Genomic DNA, 15122 nt, shown 5'->3' on the forward strand with positions numbered 1-15122 from the left:
CATAAGTTTCACAGTACCTACCGTGGGTTGTTGGTAGTTGCCATTTGGCATTTTCACGATTATGGAATATGGAATACCTATGGAGCATGTTGGACACTGCTGCAGCAACGTTCGTTCGTTCGGCATGCCAACGTGCCAACAGCAAAACAGCGCAGGACTGACTGCCCGGACTAGGCCAGAAAGGACAGAAAAGGACCTAGAGGGGGGATCCAGAAGGGGTCCCGGAGTTGCGAAAACATGCGCTTGGATGGGATGCCGACGTGGGATGTGGACGCAAGTGATTAGCGTGATCTGCCTTGCCGATGGTGGTGGTTCAGACTGTGCGCGATGCTCTCTCTCACGGCCCGCTGTCTACTTACGGTGCTCATCGAGACACTACACAATCCGGATCCACGGATTCTGCGAGGATGAAACCCATTGGGGAGCTTGGTGCCAAATATAGTGTACAAGGTACCAACTCACGATGCGTGCTGACATCCCTCCCAACGAACTGTACCGTACATGAGTCTGGTTTTCACAGATAGCGTGCGTATAAAGTAGGAACCTTACTGTTAGTCTTGGGATGCATTGCATCAAACAGCATCTACCCAGGAAGATAGAGACGCATCTGTGTCTTGGAGGTAACACAGTCAACTCCAGCTCTGGCTCGTCTATTTGATATCACCGCACTCGTGACGCCGGGCCAGAGACAGAGACCTGACTCAGTCTGAAGACAACTTACCTGCCAATCATCAGATCGCAAAATCTATCAGATACTTACTTACCTAACAGTAGTTACTAGGACCACAACGGGGTTCCGCGATGGCTGTCCTGTCCTGTCCTGTCCTGTCCTTTCTTTGACTAGCATGACCTGGTAGATCCCGGCGTTACCCCGTTGCAAGCACCTATCATCGGCCTTTTGATATGCATGGGTACTCCGGTCAACCGTCGAGTGTACTCTGAAATGTGTTCCATCGTCACGGGAGTCTCCGCCTTGGTATCTGGTGATGCGCTTGCATTCACTTCCTGAAACCCGAGCTATGCGATCCACACATACTATGTATACTTACATAGTAGGCTATCATTAGATGATTCAACCCGGGAGAGGGAAGAAAGGAGGATTGGAGCGGGAACGTGGCCACGTACGATGCCGGTTCCCCGCAAGGCGAATTTGGTTTGCCCTTCCATGACAGCTCAAAGACCCAAAGACCCAAAGACCCAAAGACCCAAAGTGGCTGCTCACTGGGAAAAGAGATATTACTATATTGGGCCAACTCCCAAAGCAGCATGTCCATAAGACCACTAGCAAGTATTCGGACCTGCTATCATCGCAGCTCGCACCAATTGGGAGGGCGGGTTACCTTGCTACACCTCGTGATAATGACGATCGGGTGTCAGCAGCACTTGGACAAAACAACCCACAATCAGACAAGCCAAGGAATAGTAATCGTCCACATTACTGACTCCACGCCACCGGAGCAACACGCATCTGGCTGTTCGGGATTTCAATTACCTACTCTACAAGGTTATAATATATCCCAGAGGGCAAGGAGCGCCGCGGGTTGTAACTACATATGTAGATAACTTGCCATTTACAAGGAAATTCCTACAGCATACCTACTAGGTACGTAAGATGGAAAACGCCGTACTCGCCCAGGTACTGTAGTGTGGTAGTTGAGGGCGGACGTACCCAGCTCTGTTCAGCTTGGGCAACATCCATCGCACTTGATTTCGCATCTACTTACTTAGTCACCAGCGAGCGACCCTCGGACCAGTCGGCCATTTTGTTCGTCTTACATAGTAGGTCTGCGGCAACACGGCTCGCTAATTTCTCCATCAAGTCCAGCAAGTACATGGCTATTACCAAGCTCCGGGATCGTTAGTGGTAGATTATATTCCCGCAAAGCCGCGAAGCCGCTTGCTACTCGTCGTGGTCTACTCTCTACTTGACTCCGAAGCGAAAGCGCTGATATGATTGCTAATCACGACATACTTAGTAGGGCTTCTTCCATTGCTTGGCACGCTCTGCGCTCATACATACAATACACTACATGTGTGTAGCCCCGAAACTGTTTCGGCTGCCAATACATTTGCCCAACCCGAGCTCCCGAGTCTCTTCAGTTTACTAATGAGGACTTCGGTACCGTGGCTCTCATATAATTCACATTGAGAAGCCGTCATTGGCTTGAGGTCTACTAGTTGTGCTGGCACCCTGATGGGACATGCCGTAATACACCCGACCATCTATCATTCTCACAACATACCTAGCGAGTCAGTATCTGGACTTGGCAAACGAGCAACGCGCACTTCGCCTGCGCTTGGTGGGCATTTGCCAACCCATTTCCTGCTAGCGAGATCATATGTCTACTAGTAGTAGAGTATCAACACTCCGTAATTATCATCCTACTCGGTCAGCTGGGGAATTAGCATCGGCGCCGACCATCACGCTAACTGCGACGCCCCAAGGCGGTGGGACGAGACCTATACAGGCCACACCGTCAACCTGGGTCAACCGAGCAGCAAGCCGTTATTTTCCCGCTCACAGTTGTCTATTGAGATATGGTAGGTATGTTTGATTCACACGTACATGTACGCGGGTGACCGCTTAGGAAAAGAAAGCTGCCGATAAGGTGAATGAATACAATGCTGCAGTGCGCCCCATAGTCTCACTGCAGCGCGGAGATGCCGAGAACGCAGTGAGCCCCCAGATAGATGTGATTTCGAGAGCTGTCTCACGGAAAGAAGACGACTGGTCCGCGTACATATGTTGTCGGCGTGCGCTGCATAATCTCTACGAAGTACCTACGTGCTGGTGAACCACTACTGCAACGTCATACATGTCCTTCTCAATATACTGTATGCACACCGATGCACGTCTGTCTGTTACGGTAGTCGATTGGCGATTCCAAAACCGACGTTGCATCGATGGTGATGCAAACGAAGTTAAAAGGTCTCGACCAAGGTGCACTGTTACTGGCTGCGGTACATACCGACATGTCATGTTGGAGGCGTGATAAGAGGTTTGAGAGGTTTAGGCCATATCATGTTGCCATTCCCGACATCGTATACCAATCTATTCGTCGGTACCGTACCTGAGATAGCGTGGAAGCACGTACTTCGTACGCATACCGTACTCACAGTACAACATGTTCACTAGGCACTCGATGACCGGTCCCGTGCTGCTGGGACTGAGAGCCAAGTCCAAGTCAAGAGGTCATCGAACGCTAACCTGATGGAAGATCCCGGCCGCAAGAAGTAGCCCCAAGAAGTACTTACTTACATGTACCATTTAATGTGTACAATGTAGGTACTCACTATACTTAGTCATGTACACTACGTAAGCGCAGTTCTTGATCTAGACCCCTATTGATTTCTTGATTGGTCGACCAAGCATCTACGGGACAACACTGTACAGTTACAGTTTCGCACCGAGCCTCGAGACATCAATCCCGCGCCCAAAATACACATCTGCTTCAGTGCAAGTCGTCTGGAATCAAGCACAGGCAGGACCGTTTTCCCGCACGTATCACCCAAAGACTCGTCGAGCAACATGGCGTCCAAGAAAGATATGCGCCGGCCGGACTTAAGTAAGACAAACCACTTCCTCGCTCAAGTCGCTCAGCGGCGCATCACATTACATCACGATCTCGATGACTGCACTAGAGGAGGGAAATACAAGATGAGACAAGACCGCACAATGCTGACCAGCTCGCCCCCGCGCGCAAACAGTTGTCCCTTACATGGAGCCGCCCGCCGCAAAAGCCGGCGAGAACCCCGAGTTCTCCTCGACTCTATCGTCGACATTGCCCATGGCCGCTATCTTTACGCGAAACAAGTACATTGGATGGTACGTTTGCCTCACCGACTCAAGCGCATTGGCATTGGGGTCAGAGAACGCGAGTCCCAGAACCCACCCTTCAGATCAAGCAAACCGAGCCGTGTCGCGCACTACATACATATATACAATGTCCCATCTCTAACTTTCCCCCCCCAGGGCCGCCGTCGTCTTCAGCATGCAAAGCTGGCTAGGCGAGAGCGAGGCGACGACGCAGAGCACGAGTACGCCAGGCTACTTCAGCGTGGGCATGTCGAGTAAGCAAAAGACCCTTCGCCACCGAACAAAACCTTGTCCTTGCTTTTTATTATCACTAGATAAACTAACCGCGAAAACAGTCATGTCCCTTCTCGTCACCTACCTACCCATTTTCATGCCTCCTGTACCAGGCCAAGTTCAACCTCCTCGGCCCGCCGCGGCATAGGCGAACGAATAGACTGTATATAATCCAGCAGTTGGATGCGAAGCACTAATAAACTGACAAAAGAGGTTGCAATGCACAATACCCAGTATAGTACCCCATCTCCGGAAGAAGAAAAGCCATCTGAGCGCGCAATTGGGGAAAGAAACGTATAAGAATATGTACGAAACGATAATTTCGCACAAGATTTACGGAGCTATCCGGGAGAGAAAAAAAAAACCCCCCCTTAACACCGAGCATGGGGACGAAATAGAGGGTGGGCCCATGTAAGTAGTGTACTTGTATTAATATCATGATACCTTACCTTATGTTATAAATCAAGCAACAGGGGAAAATCTGAATAATCAAACGCATCCGAACAAAAGTTCCTGTTGTACTTACGTACTTAAGCACGTAAGGGGTGTAGGTAATACAATCCCGATCTCGTAAACAGCGGTCAATGAATGTAATCACCTCGAGGCAAAAGTGCATTTAATCACAAGGGGATTCTTACCCTGTAGCCGAGAGAAAGGGGGGCATTACACATATATCATCTAGGAATGAATAGTGAAAGTGCGTAAGTCAATTAAGTACGCAGTGATTTACCTTATCCCATTCTCTCGAAGTGTGCAACAAATGCATCGAGTATCTTAGGTAAGAAATAGAAGACGAATATATATAACTTCCATGATCTCATCTTCCGCAAACAGCTCGAACACACACACACATTCACATGCAGGTACTCAGCTATTCACTTCAATTCATCTTTTCTTTTCACCTATCTCATCCCATCTGTCTGCCCATAGGTAGGTAAGTAGGTACGTATCCTCTTCTCTTCCCTTCCCTTCCACTTTCATATCTTCTCCTCTTCCTCCAAGCCTACCTACCTACCTACCGACTTGTCAGCCTTAAACCCCAAGCCAAACATACTGTACGTAGAAGCAGAGAAACCCAACACTCGAGAATAAAACATAGAATAAGAATATATAAAAGGCATCGATATCATTCATCATCTTTGCTCACTCTGCCTACCTCCCTGTTTCCTGTCTGCCTGTGCCTGCCCGCCTGCCCGCCTACTTAAGTCCTGTACTTAGTCATACATTCCATTCCCTCCAGCCCGACCTAACCCCCTTTGCTGACCTTAGGTAGCTCGCTAAAATACACACTAGAAATTATCGAAGATCAGACGTTTCACTTCTTCAAAGCATTTATTAAATTGAATAAATTGCCTGCAGCCAAAAAAAAAAAAAAAAAAAAAAAAAGGCCCCGCTGGTCTGACCGACTGGCAATTAATTCCTGCTAGCACACCCCTTGTAGATTAACAAGCAGTTTTAATTCCTTCTACTTTTAATCCTCATCGAAGATCTGGTACGTATTCTGCAGTATCGTATCCACGACACGGACCTGCCAAGCAGCATCCGCAATATTACTACCCGGTGCGGTCCCCATGAGCGTAGGTCCAAACACGATGGCGAGGTTCTGAGAGTTCATGCGGTTGACAGTGCTGTTCTCCATGACCCTATGCAAGTGTAGCGTCAGAGCGCGCAGGGTGGCATAGTTGGGATCAGGGAGACCATTGATGATGGCATGCATGCTATCCCTCCGCACGATATCGTCATCTTGCTTTGCGGCTTCGATGAATGCCGAGTAGTTTTCAGAGGTGAGAAGAGGTTCGGGGAGATCCCGAAGGAACTGCTTCAGCAAGCCGGCAACACTATTGACGTCGTGGAAGAAGTTCTCTGGGTTACGGAAGTCGAGGATATGAGATTCTTGGTCTAATAGATTGTTAATGAATTGAGCGGCGAAATGATGAATTCAGCAAGGGGAAAACCAACCGGTATCAAAAAGACTTTTTAGCTTGTTCACATGCATTGACGAACCAGACAAGCGATATATTCCCTCTACAGCAAGACCATACAAATCAACAGCTTGTATACATTGGTGTACAACCATGGGAACGGCGAACTGGTCTCGCTCGTACAATCGCGCGAGAGAAACACCAAACACTTGCTTCATGCCCGCATTGGGATTGCCATATGTCTTAGGAGGCGAAGCAGAGCGGGCCGCTAACTCCTGTGGGGGTGGGGGTGTCGCAAAGGCACTCGGACCTCCTTGCGGCGGAGATTGTGCCCGTGGCGGCTGAGTCTGGAAAGGTAAAGCTCCAAGCTGTGGAGGGCCGCTCTGGCTACTCAGGGGGTTGGTCACGCTCCCGTTAAATCGTGATTGTTGAGGAAGGATATGAGTCGAGTTCCGTGCGTTGTATGACTGCTGTGGTTGCATATTGGACTGCGTCAACATGGCTCCATGGCTATAGCTCCTTTCATGTCCCAGCCCTGACGATGGCCGCTGGATAGCAGATGCGGAAGGAGGGATGAAGTTTTGGGCTGGACTACCCTGGCCCAAGGAAGTTGCTGTGTCAAAAGTGCTTGTCCGCCCCAATGAGTTAGGGGGTGGCATTTGGGTCTGGAGAGGAGGTAAGGCTTGAGTTTGAGGTTGTGGCAGAGAAGATGGTCCTGGTGTTGGCTGGTGCATCTGTGGCACCTGGCCCACGGACATATTGTGTTGGGGATTAAGAACCTAGGCTTATTAACATAACAACTTCTTAGAGTGGGTGGAAGGCAAGCAACATACCGGATTGCGCTCATACTTAGGCTCGGATTGCTTTGGTCCCAGTTTAGAATGAAAACCAACTATGTAGTCCTCGAGATCTTTCTTGTTATCTATGGCATGAATAACCTCCTTCAAGCTATGCAAGGCTTGGTTCGGAGAAATAGCATTCTTCAATGGGCTGATGACGAGGCCGTTGCTAAGGAGTAGTTTCTCATTGAAGGATGCTGCAATATGATTGTTAGCCCCAGGTCAAGCGATATGCAAAGATTGCTACGTTTACTCACCAAACTTTTGCATCTGTAATGTGGTGCCAGAATCACACTCCCGTATCAGATCTTGCAAAGCTCTGATGGCTTCAGGGCGAGTCGTTGATTCCATTGTAGCCTTCTCCGTCTGGTACGCCTGCACCTTGCCCAAATAATCCGTGTCAGCAGCTTGAGTCTTGCGCAAAAGGTCCTCTTCCTGCTGCGCGGCGGACTTTGGGCCTTTGATGCCGAAAACTCGGGGGCCCTGTCTAGCTTCACCAGTCCTTACGCGATCGTACTCATCGGCGAGCGCGTCATACTTGGCCTTAGACTTGCGCATAGCCGACTCGATGTCCACCAGGCGCTGTTCCGCAGCCAGCCCGTTCTGCTTCCAACCCTTCCGATGTTTCTCTGCCACCGCGGCCACCTCAAGAAGATCTTCGTGCATCGAATGTAGGGAGAGGGCAAATTGGGCTCCATTCTCAGCCATGCGATCGTGTATTGCAAGCATGTCGTCGTATGACTTTGCAAAACTTCCTTGTCGGTGATCAGAGTGGTGAATGTTATCTTGATTCGACCTGCAGAGCTTCTTCATTCCCCTCGCATGCTCCTCCTCTAGAACAGATCGTTTCTTCAGAAAAACAGCGAACTCCTGCACCAACACCAGATTAGCGACGCCATAGCCAAGCAAAGTTTCATGTAGATCTCGTTACAGACCTTTGCTGAAGCAATGCTTTGCTTCAAGCGGTTCAGGAGGGTGGTTATGCCAATCTGTGACCCGTCAGTCGTCATCGCGCTGTTGGGAATGCTATGCTAGGAGGCGTACGTCAGAGCCCAGGACATCTTGAACTCGCTGGTGCGCATCGGACATGGCACCAGCGGCAGCAGCAGTCGGGCTCGCGTCCGACCCTCCGGCTGTCCCAGGTCTCGGTCCATTCGTAGAGGCAGAAGGACCGTTGTCGGGTGAGGGGCTAGGGATATGGCGAGGCGACATGTTGGCCGGTGGTTCGTGGTCGGGGTGTGAGGACGACGGCTTGTCGATAGAAGTCCGGTTGAAGTCTGCCATGGTCGTCGTTTCGTGAGGACAGGCGGAGGGGGGAAATGTGGATTGACCGGGCTTTCGTAGGTTTGGACGCGCAGGAAACAGGGCGATTGGCAAGCTCTCAAAGGCTATCTTGCATTAACAGCCAACTCAGTACGTCCCGTCCCAAACGACTGTGACAGGCGCGAGCACATCCAATAGCCACGCACAACGCACGGCAGAGGGCCAAGTTTGGGCAGCGTCTCTCGTTAGTTGGATGCTGCACGTACAGATGAACTGGCGCCTGACAGCACGCGGTGGATGTACACTTGACAGTATGCGCTCGAGGTTAATCGGGGTGTTGGGGAATCATGAACTACCTAACCCAGGTAACCTAGCAGTTCGGGAAGTGATGGGAAGGCTATTTATTGAAGCCCAAGTGCAGATGGATGTGTATAATTATTGGTGAAGCGGCTATCAAGCCCTGAGGCTGCTCATGCGGCAGTTAGCTGGCAAGCCGTGGAACCAAAGCAGCCGTGCCGGTATATTCCTGGCAGTCCTGGGCTACAGCTATGTAGGTCGCAGGTGCTCGACACCACGTATCGCTGCACGTACAGTGTTTTGGGGGAGGAAGCTATCAGTAAATGCTCTTCAGTCAATGAATGAGGCCATCGGATGGGCCAATGAATCTCGTGGACGGAACTCGGGGCCTAGGTCACAAATTATAGTGGTTCGAGTGGGGCAATGTACCTTACTTTACTTACTACCTACCTAAGTACCTACAGTACCTAGGTAGGTACCTGGTAGGGGTCTTGGCTAATACCTATGCTTATAAGTAGATACCTAAGGTACTTTAGGTACGCAATCCTGCCTCGGTGCCCGCCTTTATTGTATTGACTTGGTAACAGTGATTAATAAATATATCACCTGCAGTAATCAAGTAAGCAGTCAAGACTCTGAGGCATCGGACTGCCATGGAAGACCTTACCAGTAGATGACTGATTAGGCACTGACTTACACCATCTAAATAAGGTACCGTATTACATGTACTAGGTAGTAGAGGTGCTAGATAAGTACCAGGTATGGAGGTAAGCATCTACCCCACTCGTTCCGGTGATTTTATACTACACACAGGTACCTAAGGTATCTACCTAGGCGATAGGTAAGTGCTATCACTTGCAGTGTTTAGGCGACCCTATGGAAAGTCTTGGGGTACATAGTAACGCCTCCCAGACCCTACCTACACGTAGGTACCCAACCTAGAGTTAGTATCAAGAGATTCTTTCAACTTGAAACCATGATGCAAATCTATGTCCCACATCTCCCCAGAAAATCGGTGTCTTCCGAAGATTTTATTATTGTGTGTTGCATGTGCAGTGAACATCACGTCATCCCAATATTTCTCCAGGCTCGGCCTCCACTTCCTCCTACCCCAATATGACAAACACCCTTGTAGCACAGCGCTAGATAATCGAGACACTGGCATTATCAGTCGGCCTCTCCACGTGTGTGAAGAGGGGCGCAGAGGGGTTAAGAGTGATGAAGTGAGAGGTGAGAGAGAGGTGGGAGGTGAGGAGAGGGGGAGATACTAATAACCGATTCATAGAATAATAATAGCATGTCTTACTTGGATCGAGATCGGGTTGGTTCGTTCCCACCAACAACATGAAACCTGCTCCCGAGGATTTTGATACTGCTCTCATCTGCTACTTACTCCTGGTGTACCTACTCACCCACGGTAACTGTAACACTGGTAGACAAACCTCCAGGCACTTGGGCCGACTGTTGCAGCCCAAGTCACAAATCGAGGTGCATCACGCACTGCGGCACAGTAATGTCACAGATGGTAATGCTATACACTACCTAGGTAGGTAATTCTAACCGGATACGACTATCACAACAAGAAACTTCCGGTTTCTAATGCCGCCTAGATCCTGTCTATATGCACATCTCCAGAAATATAGGGAGCCAATCGCATATAAGGAAACGCGAACTTGAGCTTCAATCAACCCAGATTCAAGACAGCCGTGGTCCCCTATTCGTCGATATGTCTAACGGCAACTATAACTAGAATTGCTGCAATTTAACTTCATGTGCAAGAACTAGTTTGAGACATGCTTTAGTAATGGAATGTTCCGCACTTATGGATCTTCATTGCTTGTGCTACATGTGACTGATGGAAGAAAAGTCAAAAAGCTAAAAACAGACAGTAGAGTTGTCTCACTATTTTTGGTATCTAGTCGATATCATGATAGCAAAATCGGAAATCTCAAACAGTGTGAACCCCTCGCTTAGGATCTACACTATATATGCAATCACGACGAAGTATCGCTTAAGGCGACTAACATCAATCCATTTCCACCCAGGTGCTTCATTCTATTTATCGCTTATGCTGTTGCATGTTCTTACTTACTTTCAGATGAAAACGCGTACTACTTTAGCAGGAGACAGTAATAGGTTAGTCATCCTTCTGAGCTCCCAGAGGATTTAAGATACAGGCCGCTGATACAAGCGATCCCCCAGCATCATTCTGCGCCGCAAGCGCGTCCAGTGCCATTATGTTCTTTTGAAGACCATTTTATTTAATATCCCCACTGCAGAAGTCTTCCTTTTCGACAGCTATTCCAGCTCAGTGATCACGGATATATTCATTCGGAGTCGAAGATTGATGTAGCTTGTGGGGGTCTATGTATCCCCCTCCCCCCCTCTCTCCCCCCTTATCGCGCATAGGTGCGTAGATCAACGTTGATGGCCTTCTTGACATACACGCACATCAGTTGATGCGTCCACGTAGAAGGTTGACTAGCGGAAGCGCGAGAAACAGCGTTAACGAACAGCTAAAATAGTCTTCGATTACGCATGATTTTCTCTTCAAGCGATTCCGATATTTCTTTAAGTGCTATGAAACGGCGATCTATTGCGAGTATGGAATTAGGATCGACAAACTCGACTAAAGCCTTAATCAAAATAAATGTTTACGGTGATGTCAGAATCTAATGATCCTTTAGGTGAGAAATGTGCCAAAAAAAATGATATTTGACGAAATACTAATCAAACTTGTAAAACGAGATGCAAGAACCATTAGCAAAGGCGAATATATATCTAGATTACTTATTCAATCATTGTAGAGAGGGAGCTTTTGTGCTGGTTAAGATTAACTTGGGAAGTAAGCCAATGAAAAAAAAAAGCGTGATGTTACATTAGAGCAACTGGTTACAACTCCGAATCGGGGAATCGAACCCCGGGCTCGACGGATTTCTTATCACCTAGATAAGTGAAAACGTCAGATGTTAACCACTACACCAATTCGGATTAATAAGTACCAGTTTTAAATGGCTTATATATCTCATTATGGGGGTATGTAGTCACCCGGTGTCATCCAATCGAAGCTGGGAGGAGAGTATGGCTTTTTCAAGTCAGTGGGGCACAAGCGCGCCTCCCGGAATTATGGGTGGGCCATTACACTTAGCGCCAAAGGATACATGCATTCTCTTTATCAATCAACTGCGCAGATGAAGGCAGAGGAAGTGCTATGTGTGATTCAGGGGCTGGTCCGCAGGCCGCCCGTCCCATGAGACAAAGCGCGCTCGAGAACGCTGAATTTTCGCTTTTATGGGGTCTTTCTAGCTTGAGTATGCCGGTTCATGATTAAGACCACTCTGCCAAAAGTGACTGTATAATCTGTTTATCTACTTAACGCACAGTTCTCATAGACTCAGGAGTGACCCCTGAGAATCGAGGTCTACTCGACCACGTGACACGCTCGGGGACAATACACTACATGGGAAACCGAAACTATCTCGACTTCCTCAAGTCCCCTTAAGTACCTAGGTAGTTAAGGTAGGACTGGGTACAGCTTTCGGAGTACATATGTAAGGAATTTACCTGCGTCGTTATATAATACTCGCGAGCATGGGAAAATGTATCTGTCTCATCCTCTACTAAGCTGGGTGCAATTTTACAACAGAGGGAGTACTCAATCTCTCGCAGCACAACTACGCAGATGGTGCGTGCTCTTTCGCTTCAAGAGTCGTCAAACACATTCCCACACACACCGGATGGCATGCCTCCTTAAAACAACGCTCAAGCCTAGGCAACATATAGGGCAGCAGAGGGTAAAATAAGGCGCGGAGACTACATAGGTAGGTAAGTAATCAAGTAGGTAAAATAGGCTCGGGCGTTCTCAGCCGTTTGTTTGGATCATCTTCCCCTCTCTATCATCCAACCTTTATACCCATTACTTTCAATTTACATCATACTGTTTATACTTAGATTCAGTGTGTGTTATTTTGACATTATACTCTTGTTCATATCTTTAGATATGAGCATCTCTAAACCCGAATAAACACCGACCCATTATACTTGGCGACTCTCGGTAACCAGTTTCAAGCATCAGTGACCTCTGGGGGTGCCTCTCATTGAGGCAGTAAATGCAATAGTGCCCAATTCTGTTAAACAGATATAAGGAAAACAGTGTTTGTAGGGGGATAAGGCTGGCAAGGACCACCATAGTGGCAAGGATACACTTAATATAGATGTGTGTGCCAGCATGTGTGGTGGTATCTGGCCTGGGAGAGAGTTTGAAGCGATGTGGCCTTATTTGGGACTGCCAGTTACTGAATCGCGTCGAGAGCTGTGCAATTCGACCCTCGACCCTCGACCAGTCGGTTTCCCACCGCGGTAGAGATTGCTCCTGCTAATACCGAAGAGAAACTCAAATTTGCAAAATTCCTGACTTTCTCAACCTTTTCGACCCTTCACCCCTTTACCTGCCATTACAAGGACTGACTTCTACTCCTATGCCACTTGTAACTAGCACTACTTCTCTCATCTTTGTTGGCTTCCGCCTCATGAATCAAAGGGCCATCGAATTGTCCTTGTCTGTGCCCCTTATCAGCTAGTGAAGCTGGCTACCCGTCCCTCCAATCCTATTGACCGAGCAGGCTGGACCAGGCCCTGCCATTACGAACCTTATTCTCGGCATCCACTATTGAGCAAAGCATATAAGAAATCTAAGCCCTAGGGATATTAATATGACATAAACACACAGCAATGGCCGTGTTGGAAGCGGTCTAGCGAAGCATAATATGATTACATAGCGTTATTATCCTTACTCTGCATCGTTAGGTCCCGGGGGTTCGATTCCCTCGACGGCCAAGATCATTTTTCCCCTTTACTCTTCCTTTTCTTTTGAACTTCAACCGGCGACGCATTCCCTTGTTTCATGCTTACTATCGCGGTCATAAAATTTGTCAGATTCTTTTGGGTGTCTACACAATACTTCAAGATATCGAGGCAGTGCTTCACTGATGGTTCAAGAGCTTGGTTGGCTACTTCACGAACCTTCGTTATTGAAATGAATATAGTTAGAATACAGACTTATTAGACCTTGATCCCTTTCTTCTTCTTTCCATTTACCACATGGGCTAACGTTTGTGCTGCTGACATGGCCACCAACCAGCACGACAGTCTACCGGCTCTCCAGATAAGATGAAATGGAGTGAAAAGAAAGAAACGAAAGAGAAACCCACCGTTTAACCCATTATAAATTACACGTAAAGCACTTCAGGTTTTTTCCTTTTTTTTTTTCCCTCTTCTGTTTGCGGGCGCCGCCTGTAGGGAAATCCTACCTTCCACCGGCAACGCACCATACGCCTTGCGCGCACTGCGTTTTCCCACGTCTTCCAGCGCGATCTACATGCGCAGCCACGCGCCGTCTCACGATCGAAACGTCCTCCCAGATGCGGACCGGCGCAACCTGCGTTTCATAACCTGGTATACTAAGCTATCATCCCGGGGGACACAGTCGGAAAAGAAGGTCGGGATTGATCCACACATTACGAACGACGTCTCGCCCCTGCAAGATCCAAGGGCCGTTGAACGACTCGCCGTTACGCGGGTTGATGAGATGTGGCCAGAGTGGTTTGTAGCCGTAGTCCTTGAGAAAAGCACGGGATTCCTTGCAAGTGCGGCTGTAGCATTCGTGGTTAGTAGCGATTTTCAAAGGAATATGCCATCAAGATCGTGAAAGCCGAGAAAGACCCTCTGCTATCCGTCAAGCTCTGGGGACTATTATATATCTCAGAAATGGACTTACGCGAGCGGCATATCGAACGGCTCTCCGTTGTGCAGCTTAGGTATGTGTCCTTCCTCGGCTGAAAAGGAGATATGCAGGATGCGCGGTCCTGGCAAAGCGAGCTTCCAGATCTCTACAAACGTGTATGAAGATGTCAGACGACTTGTCCGAAATAGCGGCTGGTATAACTTTTTCCCCGAGAAAAGCAACCTCTGTAAATCATGACGTTGAAAACCACTTACTCAATCGTAGCTCCATTGGCAGAGCCATGAAACGATGGAAAGATCTAGGACATTCGCATCTTTTCCCTCCTTCTAGCATGCTCTCATCCTTGCTCGGCACCGGGTTAATGATTCGCAGCTTAGCAGCTTCGTAGAAAAGGGGATAAGAAATCGGTTCCACGAATTTCTGCTCTGATTCTTCCTCGCGCTGGGTTCCTTTCACCTCATCAAACATGATTGCCGCAGAACCCTTCTTAGCTGGGTTGGAGTTTTGGAGAGGAGCATATACTTTCGTACTAACGTTCACTGGAGTACGCGCCCATTCATATAGGTGCATTAATGCCTTAGAATTGATACTCACTTTTCAATTCCTTTTGGGATTTCACGCTTGAACACATGACTGCCAGGGTCCTCACGGGCTCTTTTTAGACGCTTTTGTCCGCCTTCGCAATGGCGGGCTGCGTGTTCCGGAGGCCTGAGTAACGCCACATAAGACATTCTTGGAACATATAGACTCTTCCGCGACAGAGTCCCTGTCTGTGTTCTTTGCCTTTAGTCTTTTTATTGGGTAGGCATTTTTCTTTTTCTTTTTGTCATTCCAGTGATTACTAGGAAAGCGGAGTATACGAGTCTAGGTAGTTGATTACCTCAGGAGTCTCCTGGTTATTCTAAGGGGGGTGAATCGTTATTCGTAAGAAATGAGTAAGCTGTATAAGAATTCGGTCACACTGGGGG

General features: G+C 48.3%; 4 protein-coding genes and 1 non-coding gene across 5 annotated transcripts; 2 read left to right on the plus strand and 3 right to left on the minus strand.

Annotated features, from left to right (window-relative positions):
- Window positions 1-3217: 3217 nt before the first annotated feature.
- On the plus strand, window positions 3218-4261 carry F5B22DRAFT_476224 (uncharacterized protein). Its single transcript, XM_047972200.1, has 5 exons — window positions 3218-3282; window positions 3371-3566; window positions 3709-3826; window positions 3974-4071; window positions 4153-4261. The coding sequence occupies exons 2-5, from the start codon at window positions 3530-3532 to the stop codon at window positions 4236-4238; spliced, it is 339 nt and encodes a 112-aa protein (XP_047826416.1). The 5' UTR covers window positions 3218-3282; window positions 3371-3529; the 3' UTR covers window positions 4239-4261.
- A 1222-nt stretch (window positions 4262-5483) lies between these two features.
- Window positions 5484-8844, minus strand: F5B22DRAFT_625029 (uncharacterized protein). The gene is made up of 7 exons (XM_047976153.1): window positions 8381-8844; window positions 7896-8239; window positions 7787-7840; window positions 7109-7721; window positions 6846-7048; window positions 6050-6791; window positions 5484-5989 (listed from the first exon to the last, which is right to left on the minus strand). Exons 2-7 carry the CDS (start codon window positions 8133-8135, stop codon window positions 5562-5564), a joined length of 2280 nt encoding a protein of 759 aa, XP_047826417.1. The 5' UTR covers window positions 8136-8239; window positions 8381-8844; the 3' UTR covers window positions 5484-5561.
- A 359-nt stretch (window positions 8845-9203) lies between these two features.
- Window positions 9204-9690, plus strand: F5B22DRAFT_625031 (uncharacterized protein). Its single transcript, XM_047976154.1, has one exon. The coding sequence runs from the start codon at window positions 9401-9403 to the stop codon at window positions 9680-9682; it is 282 nt and encodes a 93-aa protein (XP_047826418.1). The 5' UTR covers window positions 9204-9400; the 3' UTR covers window positions 9683-9690.
- A 1619-nt stretch (window positions 9691-11309) lies between these two features.
- Window positions 11310-11402, minus strand: F5B22DRAFT_t177. The gene has a single exon. It is a non-coding gene; the product is annotated as a tRNA-Glu (tRNA).
- A 2123-nt stretch (window positions 11403-13525) lies between these two features.
- Window positions 13526-15017, minus strand: F5B22DRAFT_625035 (uncharacterized protein). Its single transcript, XM_047976155.1, has 3 exons — window positions 14409-15017; window positions 14188-14299; window positions 13526-14062 (listed from the first exon to the last, which is right to left on the minus strand). The coding sequence occupies exons 1-3, from the start codon at window positions 14722-14724 to the stop codon at window positions 13879-13881; spliced, it is 612 nt and encodes a 203-aa protein (XP_047826419.1). The 5' UTR covers window positions 14725-15017; the 3' UTR covers window positions 13526-13878.
- Between the last annotated feature and the right edge of the window lie 105 nt (window positions 15018-15122).

Source organism: Xylaria bambusicola (assembly GCF_022495145.1).
Source record: "Xylaria bambusicola strain CBS 139988 unplaced genomic scaffold F5B22scaffold_61, whole genome shotgun sequence".
Taxonomy (NCBI): domain Eukaryota; kingdom Fungi; phylum Ascomycota; class Sordariomycetes; order Xylariales; family Xylariaceae; genus Xylaria; species Xylaria bambusicola.

Coding starts and splice junctions, on each gene's coding strand:
- F5B22DRAFT_476224 (XM_047972200.1), top strand. CDS start 3,530: ATGGCGTCCAAGAAAGATATGCGCCGGCCGGACTTAA. Junction 3,567..3,708: donor TATGCGCCGGCCGGACTTAA/GTAAGACAAACC, acceptor GCGCGCAAACAG/TTGTCCCTTACATGGAGCCG. Junction 3,827..3,973: donor CGAAACAAGTACATTGGATG/GTACGTTTGCCT, acceptor TTCCCCCCCCAG/GGCCGCCGTCGTCTTCAGCA.
- F5B22DRAFT_625029 (XM_047976153.1), bottom strand. CDS start 8,135: ATGGCAGACTTCAACCGGACTTCTATCGACAAGCCGTCGTCCTCACAC. Junction 7,841..7,895: donor AAGATGTCCTGGGCTCTGAC/GTACGCCTCCTA, acceptor GACGGGTCACAG/ATTGGCATAACCACCCTCCT. Junction 7,049..7,108: donor ATTACAGATGCAAAAGTTTG/GTGAGTAAACGT, acceptor ATCATATTGCAG/CATCCTTCAATGAGAAACTA.
- F5B22DRAFT_625031 (XM_047976154.1), top strand. CDS start 9,401: ATGTCCCACATCTCCCCAGAAAATCGGTGTCTTCCGAAGATTTTATTA.
- F5B22DRAFT_625035 (XM_047976155.1), bottom strand. CDS start 14,724: ATGCACCTATATGAATGGGCGCGTACTCCAGTGAACGTTAGTACGAAA. Junction 14,300..14,408: donor GCCAATGGAGCTACGATTGA/GTAAGTGGTTTT, acceptor ACACGTTTGTAG/AGATCTGGAAGCTCGCTTTG. Junction 14,063..14,187: donor CCGTTCGATATGCCGCTCGC/GTAAGTCCATTT, acceptor CGAATGCTACAG/CCGCACTTGCAAGGAATCCC.